The sequence below is a fragment of the Homalodisca vitripennis genome, unplaced genomic scaffold (genome assembly GCF_021130785.1).
Source record: "Homalodisca vitripennis isolate AUS2020 unplaced genomic scaffold, UT_GWSS_2.1 ScUCBcl_2633;HRSCAF=7594, whole genome shotgun sequence".
Lineage (NCBI taxonomy): Eukaryota > Metazoa > Arthropoda > Insecta > Hemiptera > Cicadellidae > Homalodisca > Homalodisca vitripennis.
The window spans coordinates 30858-51529 of NW_025778752.1; the positions used below are offsets into that span (position 1 = coordinate 30858).

Consider the following 20672-nt stretch of genomic DNA (forward strand, 5'->3'; position numbering starts at 1 on the left):
TGGGTTGGTAAAGTATTGTTTTGTACAAGTCAATAATTTCCGTTGATAGTGTCCCACTCTAGCGGTCTTTCTCGGAACAAAGCGGAAGCGGGGTATGAAATCGATTCAGTGTCGACTAGTAGTGCTGTGCGTAAATAGGTGCGCGAATTTGATTTTGTTCGGTGCTGGTCGTAAGATAAAATGTTTATCTTATCTCAATCATTTTAATTTGAAAAAACGCACGTGTGACACGTCTTGTTTATGTGAAAACAAAATAAAAAGTCACAACTAGGTTTGTGTTCATTTTCAATTGACATTTTAGCTGTGCGTGTTCATAATGTCGCATTTACCTAGAGTTAACCTAGACGAACCTAGGTGGGATCAGAATACCTATATAGGAAGAGCAAAATATTTTTTTACGACAGTTAACCCTTTAAATGTATTTGCGTCGTCAAAAACTTTAGAAAATTCAAAAAATATTGTTTTGAAATACAAGTAAGTAATCTATTTTTCACCATTTGAGATTACCTTTAGCAGCTATTTTTTACTGATTACTTTGGTTCAATACTAATTGCAATTATGATTATTGACTAGTAATTTTTAAATAGAATGTTTGCCAAACTATTACTAGAAACTAAAAGTACCTTTTTAAATATTTTATTAACATTGTTAAAATCAAACTATTGTTTTGTATAGTGAAATTAAATTGATTTATACAAATTGAAGTAGGTTAAATTTAACCTTTAATAATATATTAAAGTGTACAAAAAGTTTTCTAAAATATAGCTATGAATATTTTACATATGCAAAGCATGATTTACGTTACTAAGGAATTCTTTGTATAATGTGCAGTATAATTTATTAAAAATTAATAACATGTTCCAAATTAACGACTTTCTCTAACATTAATCAAGTTAAAGAATTAATCTTACAAATCACTTTATATTTCTGTGTAAAAATTGCATGAAAGGTGACTTTGATTTAATAACTTCTAAATAAATTTGTGTAATGAATTATAAAAAATGAAGATGAGGTTAGATTTTAATTTATATTTCATAATAGCCGGTTTTTAGAAGTTGTTTTTATTTTTATCATAGCCTCTGTATATTTTAAATTTTATATAGGTTACTGTCTTTGTTTAAGAAACACATATTGTATTAAACTTCGACTGAATAAGACAACAAAATGTATACATTGAATTGTTGGTATAGACAAAGATCTAAATAATTTACCTCTATTCTGTTTTTACAAACATCAATATTTTTTTCATACATTGTACTGTAGGAAAAAGTAGTGAACAAATACATGGAAACATCATAACACTATATTTTACAGATTCAAGTTGTTTTCTGTACCTTTTCTCCTGTTATATATTCCAGTCACAATATACAAAGCTTTCTGTCGGATGTCTACTCAACAATAAATGTTTAAATTTTAAATTATTTATTAACTCAATCAAAAGTTATATAGTTTACAGTTGAAAATGAGTACTGTTATAAACTACTTTCTCTCTGCCCCATAAATAACATAAATACAATTATCATACTCCATCAACGTTGTCCAACTATCAAAAGTTTTTTGGTTCACACCGCTTTGAAAAATGTTTAACCATATTGTTGACTAAAAATTACTATAGTGGAGCTGAAATGTCTCACGATTTTAATTGTGTTTGCAATTTTTTTGGCACTATGTGAAGCAACAACACTTGTTAATACTTTTGACGCTGACCGCCTAAGAATTTGTATATTTCTCATAAACTGTTAAGGAGCTGTGAGAGTCATTTTTACAGGGCTGGTGAAGAGCTGCCAAAGTCAATAACGATGGCTGATGTTTATCGAGCCAAAGACCTCTATGATTCTGCATTCCACCCAGAAACTGGAGAAAAAATGATTCTGATTGGTCGCATGTCAGCTCAGGTGCCCATGAATATGATCATTACCGGCTGTATGATGACTTTCTACAAGTTAGTTAACTTAAAATATTCATTAGAATGTATTTTAATATTTAATGTATAATTCAATTTATAATCAACTAGGAAATCAATTTACCAACTGACTAATTAAATTCTCAACCAAAAAGAGGTGGGATAGGAGTTCACAGTTACCTCTTAAATCTTACAAGTTATTATTTATAGAAACTAATGAAATTATTTAGTACATTTTTGCATTCAGGCTCCTGATTTGTAAGGAGAAATATCCATACAGAATTGCAGACCTTTGTTTGTAGGACTTCTTTTATTTATTATGACAAACATAAACTATTTTACTAAGTTTTTCAATACTCTGTACTCATAAACCTCTTTCCCTTTATTATATAGAAGCCAATACTCATGCTGTTTTATTCTGAAAGGTGAAAGGGTTAGAATTAGAACCAACTTATGTGGTATACAGTAGAATTAATTAATTAGGCCAGTTTAAATATGGTAAATAAGACTAATTAGAATATTTAATTACTATTCTTGCTCTCATCATCCAGAGGCTTAATTATCGGACATTATCAATATTTTTCTTCTGAATCGAAATGGGAATCACTGAGTAAGTTACATTTGGATGGATATGTGGTGTGATAAAATCTGTGGCAGGTGTGGTGTTCTTGGCAACTCAACTACTTTTAAGCAAAGGTCAACCCTTTACAATAAAAGGAGGCATTCTTCTTAATTGTGCCCGCATGTAAAAGTGATTTCATTTCCTTGAGTTAAAACTGTTTTGAGATTTCATAGCTAGCCCTACTTAAAATTAGTACTCAAATATGTAAATAATACGTAATATTTTGATGTAGACAGACACTCTTGATAGTTTACTATTTGTATACATATTCAGATCAACTAAAATGTTCATTACTATCCAACTTAAATCTATTATATTCTATCTATTTATTAATTATATTTTTTAATAAATTTTAGTTAGTACACTTTGTATTTATTTTTTGTTATTATTTATTATATTAAAATATTTATATTTATTTATTTTTGTTACTTTACACATATAAAAAATAATACAACTAATATTTGCATCTAATTAGATAATATGATCATCTTATTCTCCTTCTTCATTCCATTTACCTTATCTAAACTTTTATGTAATTTGTAGGTAATTGTGTATATTAAAATACTAAACAATACTTTAAAAATTTGTAATTAAATCATCACCAATTTTGTTTGGATAGGCCTGGTTATTCATAATAATACATAGAGCTTAGAGTGTACGAATTGTGATTGCTTTCAGTGCTTAACTGTAAAACTCATCCTATAAAGTAAACTTATAGAATATAGATTAATTTGTACATTTTTAAGGTAGTGAAAGTTACAATGGAACATCATTGACTTTATGGTTGTTATTATAGTACTATTTTCATCAGAGATTTACTTCAAACAAACCTGATAAAATAGTAGACTATATTTTGTTTGATGAAATATCGCCTAGCCAGTTCAAACCACCAACTTATCAAAGCCAATCAATCTTTTGATTGTTTGCCAGGTTGAGATCAGATGGAATTTTCATACATAAATAGCAGAGGTATGAAAGAAATTTAAAAATATCAAGATTTTCATCACTGGCTAAGCTAGCTATGATATACCCATTAAAAATCAGCTATTAAGAAAATTTTTTGAGCTCTCACTTAAAGAATTTTTCAAGAGCTTTTTATATTTATTAAGTTTTACTGCTTGTGAGGCACTCTCTGAACCATTAACAGTCTTTCTGCAACACATTAATGCTCATAGTGTAAGTGTTTGTCATTCTAATAAACCTCATGAGGCAATAAAGCAGCCCTTTTAACTATTGACATACAGAAAATTTTTTGTAACCAGTATATATTTCTACGTTTCTTGATAGTCGATTTCGGAAAAATAATTTAGTTTAAAAAATATTCAATAGGTAGGTACCTATTCTCCTTTTTTGGTTGGTTTTCTAGGGCAGGTTTTTAATACTTTTAAATTCAAGAAACCAGTGATGAAATTACTTTCAGGAAAATAAAACACTGAAAATGCGTTTAAGTAAATTTGTTAAGCTGTGATCACTAAATCTCCCACGCTCTTGTTTTCAAATTCAGCTTTGAGTTAGACTATTCGCTAAGAATATAACTTTCTATGTGTTATATAGTAGGTAGTTTTTTAGCTTTATTGCTAATTAAAGCCTTGGCATTATATAGTACTCATTGATTAAGGTAACAAATTTTCATAGTATTTTAAATAATTGACAGAGAGTAGCCAGAGATATGTGTAACCAGCCTTTCTACTCACTAGGCAACTTAGTATTGGTTCTATTTCTAAAATACCTTACGTTTGTCATTGTGCTAGAGTCTGGCAGTGGCTAACCAATTGTTGGACACGATGACTACTACAGCCGTTAATAGTCTCGTAAACAATTCTACCGCAGTTCTATGTGTTATGCCACATTACAGGTCGACTCCTGCTGTGGTGTTTTGGCAGTGGGTCAACCAGTCCTTTAATGCTGTGGTTAACTACACTAACAGAAGCGGCTCCTCATCTATACCCGTTGAGTAAGTCAAAATATGCATATACTCTACAATCAATTTCTTTACTTATACAAGTAAAGGAGTACCCCACACCTTTTTTTGTAGCAGGCTTCGCTGAGTTTGCATTCAAAATTTAAGTCTATAGCTCATTTAATTAGACTACATGTGTTACTATGTTACAATTTAAAGTGTCATAATAGGACTCAGTTTTAAAATATGTTTATACTATGTTTTTCTCAATGCAATCATTGTTATCCATAAGACTAATGTAAAATGTTCGTGCTCAGCTAAATCCCATAGTATGACATGCACCATCATCGAACTCAGCCTGTATAAAAACAAGACTTCATGCAAAAATTCAAATCTAACAAGTCAGCTCGTTCATGAGATTGTACGGACAGACAGACAAATATTACATTTTTACAGTCCCTTGAGTGATAAGCTTTGCTAACACTCAACCAATAATTACATCTTGTTTTACAATTATGTGTAGTTTCAATATTAATATTGGTTCTTTGAAGCCAAAAATAAATCAGAGGATAATTTGGTCCACCATGCAAATTGTCCTACACCTCAACAGCTGTCATGTTATTTATAGTGTTTGTCACAAGTAAAGAGTGAAAAATACTCTTCACTTGTACCACTATTTTCACAGTGATAGGTAAAGAACTGTTTTAATAATTTATATTATCAAATATCTTTCCAGTACTATCACTAATGTGTCATCACATTCCAAATGTTCATAATAAGATAAAAATTTTAAAACCTTTATCTTTATTTTCAGTTTTATACAAGGTAAAATTATGTTACACCATTTATATAGCATGCAGTCATTCAACTGTTATAGAATGCAAAATTTCAAGTTTCAAGTAGCTACAGTTCAGTTCATTCTCTAGATGCCCTGCAGACTGGTAGATAGACAGGCAGAAAAGAAATTTATACATCCATTTGAATGAGAAAAGAGAAATTTTATCACCCTACTGAGTGATTTCAATTTCACACATTAAAATTCCATGGTTGTACACACAATATCGTAGAACTCTTTCTTGTCTATATAGAAATTAATTTTCATGCAAAATGCAAAATTTAAAGTCTATAGTTAAAATATTTCTCGGGATATCTTTGCACTATGAGACGTTCAAATTTTTGTTCAATAATTGAGGTTCCATAGCAATGTTTAAATAATAGTTGTGTTGCTAATAAACAAGAGTGAACTAAAATCAAATCTTGTCACTGATTACATTGACTTTTCACCTTAATTTTTTGTTTTACTGTATGATAAAAGTGTATCTGAATGTATCTATGTCACATATTAAAACCTAATATGGTTGTACTCAGTTTGTTTACAAATTTATTTATTCTGCATTTTTCTTGTGCCATCATGGTTGCTCATTAGACCAATGTAAAAATATTTGCTAATGCTGAGCCAAATTTCATAGAGCGATGCACCATTATCGAACCTAGTGTTTCTTATATGGAAATAAAGCTTTATACCAAATGTCAAGTCCATAAGTCAGTTTGTTTTCAAAATATCATGCTGACAACAGACAGACAGAAATGAAATTATTCCAGCCTCATAGGTGATAGGCTTCGGTAACGCTCAGTCAATTAACAATATGTCAATAAGATTAAAAGGTTAGGTTTTAAGCTAAGTGTCAAATATTTTTCATCGTAAAATTATTTTACTTGAGACAACGCTTCTGTGCAAAATGTGAGTTTTACAAAAATCTCTTTTTAACTGTTACCAGACTAATGTAGTACATGAGTGTCACTAGTGAATGTTATTTATTCATATTTATTACTTTTGAACATTTTAATTTTTTTTAATTAAATAACTATGTCAAACATTTATATTTGATGTTTAAAAACAGCAGATGATTTACTAAACCAATCGATATTTACAAGGGCTATCCAGAAAGTAGATTATGTTTTGATATAAAGATAAAATAAAGTACAAGAAAAAAATTGTATTATATACATTTGAAAGTGACACTAAAAATACTATTTTCATCATAGTCACCATACAAATTCAGGCACTTATCATAGTAGTGACTAGTTTTTTAAATTCCAGTGTTATAAAATTCTGCCGCCTGAGACTTTAACCACGTAGTTACACCCTCCTGCAGTTCTACGTCGTCATCAAAGCGCTGCATCACAAATCAGGTCCTCATTGCTGGAAATAGGTGGTGGTCGCTGGGTACAAGGTGAATGTAAGTTGGATGTGGAAACACCTCCCATGTAAAAGCATCCAGGACTTCTCAAGTCTGATTTGCCGTGTGTTGATTTTTTATTTTTTACCATCATAATGTACCACAAAATGTATGGTAACCTTAACATCTTCATAACAATTCCGTGTAACAAACTCCTTGAATTTTAGAAAAACTAAGTGAGAGTTCTGTTATTGAGAATTGGTGGTCTTCTTTAATCTTCTTATTGACTTCAGAAACAACTTAATCGGTCAAAATGCTTGACCGCTTACTTCGTTCATTATCTTGCACGTTATTTCGGCCATTTGTAAACCTAATTCACCACTGACACACTCCATCTTCAGTAATCACATTGTTTCCATAAGCTTCACAGAGTTGGCTACAAACCTCAATTGGTTTATTGTGCTTGTCAACAAAAACCGTATTACTGACCGCACATCACAACTCGTGGGATTTTCAATTGTATCACATACACATTTTAAACTACTATTGTGACACAACAAGGAGGGACAGTAACCTCTTATTAGCACGGCTGGATTGACACTGAACGGAGAAACGCCCTGACATAAAAAATCCCACAATAGTCCCGCCCCTAGCAGCTACAAAGCGAAACATAATCTACTTTCTGGATAGCCCTCATATATCACAATATTGACTTTATTAATTGGGTTCCTTGTCATATAAACACAAGTGAAGTAAATAAAAATTTTTCTTCAGTATGAGTTACTTTGAAGAGCTTATTTAGTATAACTTGTAAAATATATAAATTCTTTAATAATTTATTCGTGTCAAGCGTCCAGAGTGTTGTGACAAGCATAAGTTAGAAATCACAACAAACATGTTGTATCTCTAAAACATCCACTTAATAAAACCAAAACACTCCTGAGAAAGAGATCACATAATAGATGTCAAAAGTGGTGTTACAGATTTCTTGCATCATTGAACAGTGGCAAACGTCTCAAAGAATCATGTTTCCTTAACAATCCTTCCATCATCAGAAACAAACTTTGTTCAAAGAACGTGACATAAAAACACAAACCTGGTATTCTTTTATCTTTTGGATTCCACAAAAAATTGGCACAGACTCTGATATTTATAGGTTAAGTTGCTTATAGTTTTTAAGATTTTTCTAAGATGACAACTATTTTAAGGAACATGAACTTGGATTGCCCCAACAAACATGCATTTCAAATTTGTAATTACTGAATATTTAACTAGCCATTCATTTATTAAAATTGTTTTAAAAATGTGTTTAATTAAAATTTGTCTTCATTATTTTATTTATCTAAAATTACATGATCTAACAAGAACCAAACATTAAATAAAGAATGAACTGTTTATGAAAAAATTAAATTTTTATAATACTTATGTTTCAAAACACAATATGATTATAATCAGTAAAATAAATAATTATTAAGATTGAAAATCTGTGTAAGATTTACTAATTATTTGAATGATAGTTAAATCATTAATGATTGCTCTTTTATTAATTGTTATGCATTATTGCTCTTCAACTGAGAAAGAAGGCTTTATTTTGATGTCAACAAATATAGTGAAGAGTTCTGAAAAATATAAAACTACTGTCAAGGGTTATCAGAATATTAGTAGTGGTCGTGATAAACTACAATAGTGAACTAATACCATTCTTAACAACAAAATAAACATTCAACAACATGTACGTCACACTTATTGACGTAAACAACCTTGTTAAAACTAAAGTGGAAAACATAATTGTTTGCCAACAAAACTATTTGATATCTTATCTGATTTTTATGCATACTATATAATTTCAAATATTTTAGATGTCATACATAAATTTATCTTTTTGAGTTAAACAGATGTTACAAAAAAAATTAAAATCAATATTCTCAATACTTTGACTACCAATAATGATGCCTCGACCTAAAATCTTTTCTTGTTCAAAATAGGTGTAAACTGTGTTACGATTACATACAGAATGGCTAACTTTAATTTTAATAAGCACAAAATATCAAGGGTACATCTGTTTTAATTACAATTAGATGAGAAGTAGAAACTGTAATTCTTAGTTCACTTTAATTTTTTTACTTAATACAACCAAATAAACACAAAACTGTTCTATACAAACTCTTTAAAAATGTGTGGAATATTTTTATTTTTTAATCCACTTTGGTGTTAGTTATCTCCACCGAAAGTCTTGTAATAGGTATTGTATAAATAAATGCACTAAAAGCCCACTAAAACAATAAAATATTAATACACATTAAAACTTTCTACAAAACAAACAAATTGATGCAATGCATTTGAAGTTGCGCTATTATTTATTAATATTTAATGTAAATAATTGCAAAGTTATTTTTATATAAAAAGTAATACAACATTCTTGCACTTACTTGAGAAACATCTTGTGAGTAGTTTAACAAAAATATTTCTAAATAAGACCCAACACAGCATTAATACTACATTGTTTTATTGGAATAAAAAGAAACAAACTTAAAGTCAAGAGTATTACTTGTAATTTGATATCCATATTACAAATGCGAAAGTGCCTTTGTTTGTTTTGCTTTCACTTATAAACTATTCAACTGATTGTACTGAAACTTTACATGGGCATTCTTACGCTCCCTGAGATGAATATTAGCATATTCTTATTTTGAAAATTCCTAAGAACTATACCCCGCTGGCCTTTAAAGTAGCGGAAAATCCCATCTTGGTCTCTTAAGTTGTGAAATATTAATTAAAAGAACATTTTTAATGTAATCAACTGTTCTGGGTAAACATTGTTTAATATTTTGTTTACAATGAGTACATTCTCTAAGGAATAATAAATATTCCTGTAATGCCGTTTTAGATTTCAGTGGTTAGGTATGTACTCATCTACCTTACAAATTGCCCTAAAAACATGAGATAGTCAGAATTTGACACCAAAGACTCCCTTTGAAGCAGTTGGTAAGGAGAAACCACTCCTGTTTGAAATAGAATTCAAAATAGAAATGCTCATACAGGTGCAAAACCTACGAAATTGTATGCGAAGGTGTGGTTAATTGTTAGTATGATTTATATTTGTGTCCGACAAAAATTTACAAAATGAAACATTTAACATATATTTTGTTTAATAATTAATTTAGGAAATGTTATACAGTAGTTTGACCTGTTGTGTTTCAGTCAATTGGCAAAGTCTTATGTTCTGGCAACTGGAGGAGCTCTGGTTACGGCGATCAGTCTCAACAGGATGGTTACGGTGAGTCGTCCACTATTTGCTCTTATAAAACTTGTTTTTTAGGATCATTAATCATTGTTATTTACTGTAATAAAAGTTAAGTGTATGTATTTGCCACATATTTTATCCAAGAATCCAATCTATTAATTACTTCATTCAAACATTGCAGCCAGAAGTGTTTTGTTGCCAACAGGTTATAAAATAAGTATGACAAAGCTATACAAATATCCTTTAATTTGTAACAAAAACATTAAATTTTCTTACGTTTGATTTTGAAACGTTATTGTGTAGCAACGCTGGTATTAAAGTGCGTTGATATATTCATGACACGCTCAAATTCGATATCACCCTGGGCAGTGAGTCCAAGATCTCTTGATAAAAACCATAGTATTGCACTTAATGTATTGTTTTTTATGAGTTATTTTGAGAATAAAATAATTTTATATGAAATAGTAAAAATAAAAGCTAAACAACTGGTGATATTTATTATAGAGAGAAATTATGAATGATATTATATACAGGGTAATACAAAAAGAACTAAGTAATTGTGTTGTTCATTATAATATTTGTAGATTACTTAATACAAAAAATATCTGTATTCAGTGAAACAAGGGTCCTATTTTATGAACTAATATATAGTTAACATATTACATTGAAAATATCAGTTTGGATGAACTGTTACAGAAAGCTCCATCCCTGATAGGCAGGCTGGTCCCCTTTGCTGCTGTTGCAGCTGCCAACTGCATCAATATTCCTATGATGAGGATGAAGTAAGTTGTACTGTACATTTTTTAGTTGGGGTTTTTGATTGTTCAGCAAAATACATTTTTTGACGTGACAACGTCTTAAATTAGGTTGCGGCTCGGAGTCACTCATGAAAAAGTGTAACGCCCGGGTAACGTTGCGATGCCCGTCCAGTGGGTCCGCCGCACGGGATCCGCACGGGATAAAGCAGATAACTGTGGGTCCGCCGCACGGGATAAAGCAGATAACTATGTTTATTCGTGAAAATGTGGAGTGCTTAGATTCGTCATTTACAACAACTACAACAATAAAGGTAAATAATTGTACACTGATATTTCATTATCGTAAACTATGATTGATTGATTAATTGTTAGATTGACACAAAAGTTGAGAAACTGAGTTTATAGGTTATGTCATACTATTGACAAATGTTGATAGTGTTAAGTAAATTATTAGTTTAAATCACTCTGCAATCAATCGTAATTCAGTTGATTGAGAAGAAACAGCGCGTATTGCTAGTCAAACATTTAAAATAACAAGTTATAACCTCTAACCTGTCATAACAGTGCGACCAAACAAACGAACTAAACCTACCAATCACCACGCGCGGAGTTAGAATTTAACTGTGTTTAGCAAGAATTTCAAATTCCAATTTTAGTAAATGTTTTATTCAACTTTACCATTTACAATAACAAATTTATTTAATTTTCAAATTATGTACAACGTTTTAGTAAACAAAATATATTTCTATAGTTAAAATTTGTGCAATTCTTATTTTCATTCAATTCCTTGTTCCTATTGTGCAATTTAATAATATTCATATCAATAAATATTCTACCGAGAAAAAGACGTTGTCACGTAAAATCTTCGCCCGCCCGTAAAACCGACTTTAACAGGCAACCATAATTTTTTTAAATAAATGCACATATTTCATTAAATAGACTAAATGAAAATTTGAACAGTAACAAATTACTTTAGAGTTAATAATGTTAATTTTTTATTTGAAATGATTGGACATGTTATATGCATGTACATAACGTTTGGGCTTGTACATAACGTTTGGGTTTGTTTCTGTTTCTACATTTAGCTCTCTCTGTATTATACAATTTACACTGATCTTGATTTAAAGGAAAATATAAAATGATAATAGTGCAAAAGTGGAAAGTAAAATGTGTAGATTCTGGAAACTTTTTGATAACGTCTTATTGTGCAACAATCCATAATCACAATTCAATACTAAATATTTGTAATGCAAAACTAACTTGATGCATTTTACACTTAACTAAAATTATTTTAGGAGCTATTTTCAAATTTAAGGAAGAATTATTCAATTAATCAGTTTATACAGGGTGCATTATCAAAGTAATGCACATGATTTTATTATGATGTTACTATTTATCACAGCACGCTCAAACGAGTCGGATAATGTAGGTAGTGGGGTTTCTGCCCTTCCCTTAAGATAAGTAAAACCGCACACAAAACTTGATCGGGCGTATGTCAAGCCTGAAATTAAAGAAGTCTTCAAACTCAACTACATCAATATCCCCTGCCACACGGCATTCGTCGTTACCAATTACCTGATCCAGAACAAGACCTCCATGGTGCTCCAGCTTCCTTACAGCCCTGACTTGGCTCTACATGATATTTTTTTCCCCCCAACTGAAGAGAGCTGAAGGAAAAGCACTGGGTGTCGGTGGAGAACATCCAAGCTCACGTTACAAGGTTCCTGAGAGGCATTCCAATCGAGGAAGCCACTGTGCTTTCCAGGCATGGCAGAATCGTCTCAGCAGGTGTATTGATGAAGAAGAAGGAGACTATTTTGAAGAATTTTAACCATTTGTACCAATCGAATAATAAAATTATTTTTCCTTAGAAGATATGCATTACTTTCATAATGCACCCCTGTATATAGTTTGGCTATATTTTACAGTTATAGTCAATGTATAATATGTATTTCAAATAATAAAAAACGTTATTATTACATATTTAAAAGACTTTATAGAGTTAAAAAATGCTGTTTACAATATATTATAACATTTTCACTATATGAAATATTGTTGGTTCTGTACAATCACTGCAGATTGTAGTGAAATAACATAAACACGTTTATAATATTAAAACCATAATTGTTAATTAAGATGATAAATCCATTCCAAAAAAAACATATTTTGCAAAAGAATATTTATTATGTTAATGTTTGCAATCTACATGTTTTACAATATATTTTCATTTACATGAATAACTCGTACACTAAATACTTTGAATTTTTTCCTGTTGAAGTTTTGCTAACAAGCCCAATGCACTGCAACCTGAGATCTTTTGTGCTCTAAATATGCTTTGCATTTACAATTAATTAAATACATTAAACTTAAGACTTAGATTATGATACTCTTGTACATGGGATTGCCTCCCAAGCAGTACAGTGTGTACAATCCACTGTGAGAAGGATAGTATCTGAAAAAGTATTGTCTGTACTGTAAAAGATAAATAAATAAAAATGTATGGAGTTTGCATTACCTAACTGCTGAAGTGAAACCTGTCTTTTTTAAGTGGTGAATTTTGAAGTTACAAATAATCAATATTATATAATTGAAAGAAACATGGCAAGAAAAAAGTTTTGGGGAAAGGGGGTCAAGATAGCTGATATTTTTTCAAAGGGGCAGAAAGTAAGGCCCCATTTTGTTCCTTAAACAGTTTCTGGACCCGTATCTGTGTTAAGAACAATCTTTCAGCAGTAAATATCAGTAATACGAAATTGTTTAAACAATCGTATACTAAAAAAGTAATTGAAACGATTGAAGATTTGAGGTAGGGGTCTGCACCCCTTGTACTCACTCCCTAGCTATGTCCTTGTATAATTGTAATAATGACAACATTTGTTTTGTGTGGTAATGGTTTTATTTATATTTTTCTGCTCTTATGTCGAGGAATAATTTCAAGTTGTGTTTTAAACTACTTCTCTGTGGGGCTTGCTTCAGATTTTCTTGAGATCTTAATATTTCTGAATGTTTTATTACAAATCCCCTTGAGAAGAGAAAAGCACTGCTTTCCAAACTTTTCTTTTAACTTTTTATGAAAAATATTCATCAATTTATACTTATTCATAACCTTCATAAGTACTTATACTTGTACTTCATAAGTACAACTTGTGTTTAAAGAGTATTTCATCACCAATGCATATACTATACTTCTATATCTAAAAACTTGGAAGTGTGACACAATGTATTTAAGTATATAACATTTGAAATCATGAAGCACTTCACATTTCCTGGCCTCTATCAAACATATACTCAGATTAACTTATTGTTTTGGTAAATACATTAACAAATGATCAAACCTACTCTCAGTTCAAAAAAAAAGTTACTAGAGTTTGATAGTCAACAACAAACTAACCAGTATAACTACAATTACATATGAAGCAAATAATTTAAAAACAATAACTTCCAGTTTTTTATATCAATAATAATTAAAAACAAGTAACAGTTTTTGGCACTTTTCAACCAAAACGCTACTTTGCAAATTCATAACTCTGAAACTTATGATCTGACTAAGTCCAAATTTTTACATAAGATAATTACAAATGTATTGTTTTTCAGTCTCTAATGTTAAATTGCTAGAATTATATTAAACGTGGTCGTTAGTATATCATTACTTTAATTCTTGACTGGGCAGTTAAAAATCGGCATTGGTCAAGTTATAGAGCTCTTAAAGTTATTATTTTAGAAATTTTACACCACTATTTGAAATGTTTGATACCGATTTAATTGAACAGGTTTTGTTCATTTACTGTTGCCTGTGCCTACTCAACTGATCGCGCAAGCCGCAAAACTGCTGAGGGCGTTGTTGTCACGATTGTCGTATCTCCTACTGCTCCGGATAGCGTTTTTGCATCCTCCTCTCAAACCATATAAAAACTGGAAGTTATTGTTTGCAATTTATTTACTTTCTATTTGTAAACATAGAAATATAAAGGTAAAATCTTAATGTAACTTCAGTTATTGAAGATTTAATGGTTTGTTTTTGTGGTTACATTTTAAACTCAAATAACTTGCAAAGATAAAAATAATTTATTAAATTTTTTATTTTTACTGACTTTTAATCTTCAACGATTTTATCCAGAATCTTAAGATTAGCACTCTAGTTTAGAGCTTTCTTGATTTAGAGCACTTATTATGGTTTGACATGTTTCAGAGAATCAAGGAAGTAACTTTATTCATTGAAACAACAGCACACTAGGAAGGTCATATGTGATAGCTTATACAAAATCATTTGTTTCAGAATTGCCAGATTGGGAGTTGTGAATTATGACAATACTGTTTTAGAATACTTTTAGCTATCATTTGACATGCAGCCTGTATTCTCTGCATTCTCCCTAATTCTACTATTCTTCCTATTCCCATTACTCTCCCAAATCGAAGAATTCAGAGTTTTTAACTAATACTTTAGAGAATTTTGAATTATGGTTTTGAAATGTTTCAGAGAACTAAAAGAAGGAGTAACTGTTTTTGATGAAAATAACAACAAGCTAGGAGAGTCAAAGATAGCAGCCCAGACAGGCATAGCAGCCGTGGTGTTCAGTCGCATACTCATGGCCACTCCTAGCATGGGTATGTAAGCACCAGCCTTACAGTTTTATATTGACCTAATGATTATATAACTTAAGAATATTTACTATATAATATTAAATAATCTACTGGCATGATTTAAACCACAGAAGAACAATGCTAAACTTCAAACACAAATAATATGCAATCAATCTCTTTTTAGTTGATATTTTAATTTATTATACAGAACGAGTATAATCAATTAAGTATAAAAACGTATCAGACGTGTTTATACTTTGTTGTTTTAAATAGTCAAAAAGCATACACTTTTCAAGAAAAGCTAAAAAAGATTGTAAATGCATACTGACTAAATCTTTAAAATAAGACAGCTCCGATGTGTCTACAGCAAAAAGAAATAGGGTGTAATAGTGTTGTAAGTTTAACATGGTTCTTAAGAGCTAAAATTTTATGTTATTTCGCTACAGCCAGATCTTGAATTGAAGAAGGATATGGTCACGTAATTTAAGAATGAAAATTGACACTACTCCAACTTAGATTGTTGAATTGTGTTCAGATGAATGTAATGACAAACCAACTGGTTAGTTTTATATTTTCCAACATTTGTATTTTTTATACTAGTCATTTTTGTTACCATTATATTATGAAAAAAATTTGTTGAACTTTGAACATTAAAAAAATAAAATTTGTTTTTTGAAAGTGTCCTTTATATCTGATAACAACTTAAGTTTTACAACAACTTGTTTTAATTTTCTTGTGTCAGTTTTATTCAGCTTATTCTACTATTTATCAAAAATATGCATCATCCTTTCTCAATTACCGAAAGAATTAATATTGGTTAATTATAATGTACTTACGAGGGTTGTTCGATAATTAAAGAGATAAATTGGTCTGGAGAATAAACCAATTATTTTGACAAAATAGTACCTTTTTCAACATAATCCTCAGAACATTTATGCACTTGTTCCAATTGCATTTATAACTATTTATCTTCATGTTTGAACAAATTTATTACTCCATGCTTTGCCTTTTTGATTTTTGGCTCATAGGGAACCCAAGTTTTATCAGTATTTGAAATTTTTGAATTTTGAAATTCTTGTTGTGATAGTGGGGGCACAGGGATTTACTGGACCATGACCCAAAAACGTAGATATTACTGTGGTAACACGCTTTCTTGTATGTTTAGTTATGACGCCAGTTGTGGGGAACATGCTGGATCGCAAGGGGGTATTCCGACGCTATCCCTGGAGTCCTGCCCCCATACAGATGTTACTGTGTGGCTTCTTTCTTACATTCGCCACTCCAATGGCATGTGCGCTCTTCTCTCAAAGAGCTCAAATTAGTGTCAGTAGGCTTGAGGACACAATAAAGGTAAGTCTCTATTGTTATTGATATCATATTTCCCAAAATAGGTGATCTTTATAATTTTTGATAATTATTCATACGTCGAATGAAATATCGCAGTTCTGGGCATTTATGTACTGTAAATGGACTTTACTTTCAAAATGGAATTAATGTATATAGTCCAATGTGCTACTATAAAGTTATGTTTTAAATCCCTGTAGGAGTTATTACATTCTTTGTTTGGTTGATTTTACTTTCACTCAGTGAGAGCAAAGCAATAAAATGATAAGTTTTTATTTTATACACACAGTCAGAAAGATAAAAACCAATTCTTTTAGAATTTGCCTTCAGACATTTGTTTAATTTTTGCATGAATAATATAAAAAATTAAAGAAGTACTTTTGATGAATATCAGGTATGCTCACTCTTTGAGGATCAATAGACCAACCATCCATGTTCTGTTGAAAAAAAAGCAGGCACACCAAAGCTGAGTACAGGCCTAGTTACAAATAAGCAGATTTGTATAAACACTTTTTTTTCTTGGCCTTAGAAACTTTATTTAATTGTCTTTGAGTTTGTTCTGATCACCTTGATTTCTTTCCACCACAAAATAGAAACTTTCTGTGTATTTAGTTTACAATATTTACACTGTGTTTGATAAAGATATAGTTTAAAAAAATGCAACATAATTTATTTGTCTCATACTTTAAAAATCTGTTTATCCAATTATAATTTAACATAGTCTTTGTTTTTTAAGTGTGTGTACATATCTTCCACAGTACAGATATTTTTGGTTTTTATTATAGGAAGAAGTAATCTTAGAAATTAAAAAATTATTTCTGTACATTTAATCCCCAGTGAGAACAAAACATATCCATCTATTATACTTAAATATCAATAAGCAATTTAGTTAAGTAATATTTTAGTAAAAAGAATAATAAAGATATAGCTTTTATAACTCAAGCTAAGAATTATTTTGTAAATCTCTACAAATTGCTCCTTTTAGGCATCGTATTTTGTGCTCATACCCAATGCAACTTTATAACAAATATTCTAGTGAAAATATTTTGTCATGACTCTCAAAGGGTGAACATATTTTATACAGAAGATAGGTTAGGTACTTCTATTATACTGCCAGATATAACTCAAAAAACTATAATGTAGTGAAGAAAATTTACTTTCATAAAACTTTCAATACAAGAAATCCAACAGAGCTGTCTGAAAGATAATGAAAGATGCAATGAGTACTTTAAAGATTAATATTATAATAATTCTTCACATAAGTAATATGAACCGAATGCTTGTTTTGCCACACAACTCAGTTAAACTATGATTGAACATCACCATATGATGGGAATAATTTTCAAAGACCAGCTCTAGCGAGTAGGCTTGGGTCTACACAACTTGTTTTATTTTTTACCCAATGTATAGATTAAATCCTAAATAGGTTAAAAGTGAGCAAAATTGTTCCTGTCCAAGTTTTGAGTGAATACTTGAAACTGTTTGGAATAAGGTGGCAACACTGCTTGTAGCACAGTCTGACAGCAGTCACTTCAGAATAATTTGACCTTTACAGGCAATCAAGTATTGAGGACAACTATTAAGATTTCTCTACATATATTCTTCATGAATTTGATCACAAACCAAGCTTTTCTCATCATATGGAAAAGTTTTCAACAATAAAGATCTGTCAAAAGAATTCAGTTAACATAGTTCATAAAGTACTTGCTTCTTGTAGACTTTAATACATGAACACTTTTGATATTGCAGTTGGATGTTACTGATTAATCTTACTCTGAAAAATACCACAGTATTGGCATAATTAATATGAGGGGATCAATATGGCCTCCAGTGTCAAAGTATGTATTGACATTGAAATAAGAATATGCATTTATACTCTAGGGAAGTTATAGCATGACCGGTGGGAATGCGCGTGAGGAGTGGAGGAGTTGAGCGCGTGGGGGCACAATCTAAAGTAGGGGAGTGAATACGGTGCTATTAACCCTACTGAGAGTTTTCGGCTCCCGGCTCATAGTGGTGGCGGGAGCCGAATATTGTAGTGTTTGCCAACATTTCTAGACCCTTATGTTCTTACCACGGTGGTCTTTTATGATGAGCAATTTAGTATAGAAGACCTGGAGAATATTTGAACATTTCTAGACTCTTTTGAAGTTACGGCGACGGACTTTTATGATGGGGAATTCAATACAGGAAATCTTGGAACTATTGGGACCGGATGTACGTGATCTTAACAATGACTATGTTCTGCCGAAATTGTGTTCATAGTTCACCTTTCTTAATGAGTTCGCAGTAGAGATACCTGGTGGTAAGAAAGGGTTCTCATAAATTGGGAAAGGGTAGGAATTTATATTATTCTTGATCTCCAACGACGACAACAGTTCAGAATTGTAATTGTTACACTTTGTTAGCCATTAAAATTCAATTTATCATATACTAACCGTGTAAGCTTCAGGATTTACGATAGTAGATACAATTATACACTACAAAATTTTCAACTGACATAGCCTAGCTGCTAAAATTAAAAATTAATATAAAACTGGTTAAACTAATTTGTCAATATACACAGTAGAATAAGAAAAAAACTCAGTTTTATCTACCAACCTTGTATCAAGTTAATTTAATGATGTATACTTAAAATAACAATAACGCCAACGATCCACACGCAATAGTTAACATAACAAAACCCCATTGTCGATGAAAATTATTTATTGTTCTTCGAACTACACCCAAATCAAAATTGTCCAGATTACTTTTAGTATGTTTGCGTTTTCTTACTTTGTTGGGCGTACTAAAAGAATTGCCAATTGGACTTATTTTTTTTCCTCCTTCAAAATTCGTCTCAGCGTACTTTCAGAAATTCCAGTTGCCTCTACGACACGCTGTTGAACTTTCTTCAAATTTATAAGTGTGTTGGTTTCTGCTTCCCGGTTTCATAAAATGGGAAGCACTTCTCTTGCTTGGCCGTGTATAACCTTTCTACCTCCAATTTTACTTTTTACAATTATGATCCATCTCAAACTCTTTACTTAAAACGTAATGACACAACGCAATTAATTCACAAATTGTATTACAACGCGTGAATTGGCACAAGCAAATGTTTTTTGGGCGGCACGTATAGAAGACTGGAGACCGAAGTTCACAAGGCTAAATACGGCAAACAGACTGAGCCGCTCCATCCCCCACCACTTTAGTTCCGTCTTTTGCCTACGGCGCATCTCGAAGTCACCGGTCATGCTATAAATTCTCTACTATACAAATATATAGACTTAAAATATTCTCAAACATTCCCCAAAAACTTTGATTTAATTTTTCACAGATCCCTTCCCTCCACCTCCCACCACAATGACAGTGCACTATTCTTCATTTTCTCCTTCTAGAAAAAAATTCTATTATTGGTACTGCACCATGGTATAACTATCTTTAAGGTTGGCCTTAAAGGGGCTATGAAGGGATTTTTATCCTTTGGACCCAAAGAATATCATGTTCTGCCACCTAGGTTTAAAAAGATTTAAATAAAAACATAATTATTTTAAATCACCATTTAAAACATGGTACTGGAATGGACCTATGTACCTTTCCTTACTCTCTTTCCTGCCACTATTAGAAACAATGCTGCTTCCCCTAATATTTTACTCATCACACTGCAATCAGTGCATAAAAAATTTGCTGACACTTCTGTTACAGAAAGAGGCAGAAGAGCTGAAACCTCCTCCAACTGTAGTTTACTTTAAACAAAGGCCTCTAAATACAATTTGAATCTTGCCAACATTCCACTGCCTTGGGAAGCAAACATGTAATCCGAGAATTGTATATGTTGTCATTGATGTTATCAGTTATGTAGTGTGTAATGACGAGACAATAACTTAAAAATCTTTATATTCCTTTATTTTATATTTTTACTTATAATTGCTTGTTACTTAGATTTTATCATAAGGGCTGTGTGTTTAATCATTTGAAATCTATTATAAATATGGGTTTAAACAATCCTGCCCATACTATATAATGTGCTACACATTCTATACCAATAAAATAGAGAAGGTATATATTATCACATATCAATTGTAATTTTTATAATTACAAAATAAATTGTATTGTTTGTGACTATCCATCCACCTGCATGGTTCTTATATTTTTAGGTCT

The 20672-nt window shown here is 31.0% G+C and overlaps 1 protein-coding gene across 1 annotated transcript; it reads left to right on the forward strand.

Annotated features, from left to right (window-relative positions):
• The first annotated feature begins 219 nt into the window (after positions 1 to 219).
• LOC124372152 (sideroflexin-1-3-like) lies at positions 220 to 20288 on the forward strand. Its single transcript, XM_046830519.1, has 8 exons — positions 220 to 474; positions 1769 to 1942; positions 4381 to 4479; positions 9807 to 9882; positions 10546 to 10631; positions 15085 to 15212; positions 16354 to 16538; positions 20217 to 20288. The coding sequence occupies exons 1-8, from the start codon at positions 317 to 319 to the stop codon at positions 20286 to 20288; spliced, it is 978 nt and encodes a 325-aa protein (XP_046686475.1). The 5' UTR covers positions 220 to 316.
• Positions 20289 to 20672: the final 384 nt, after the last annotated feature.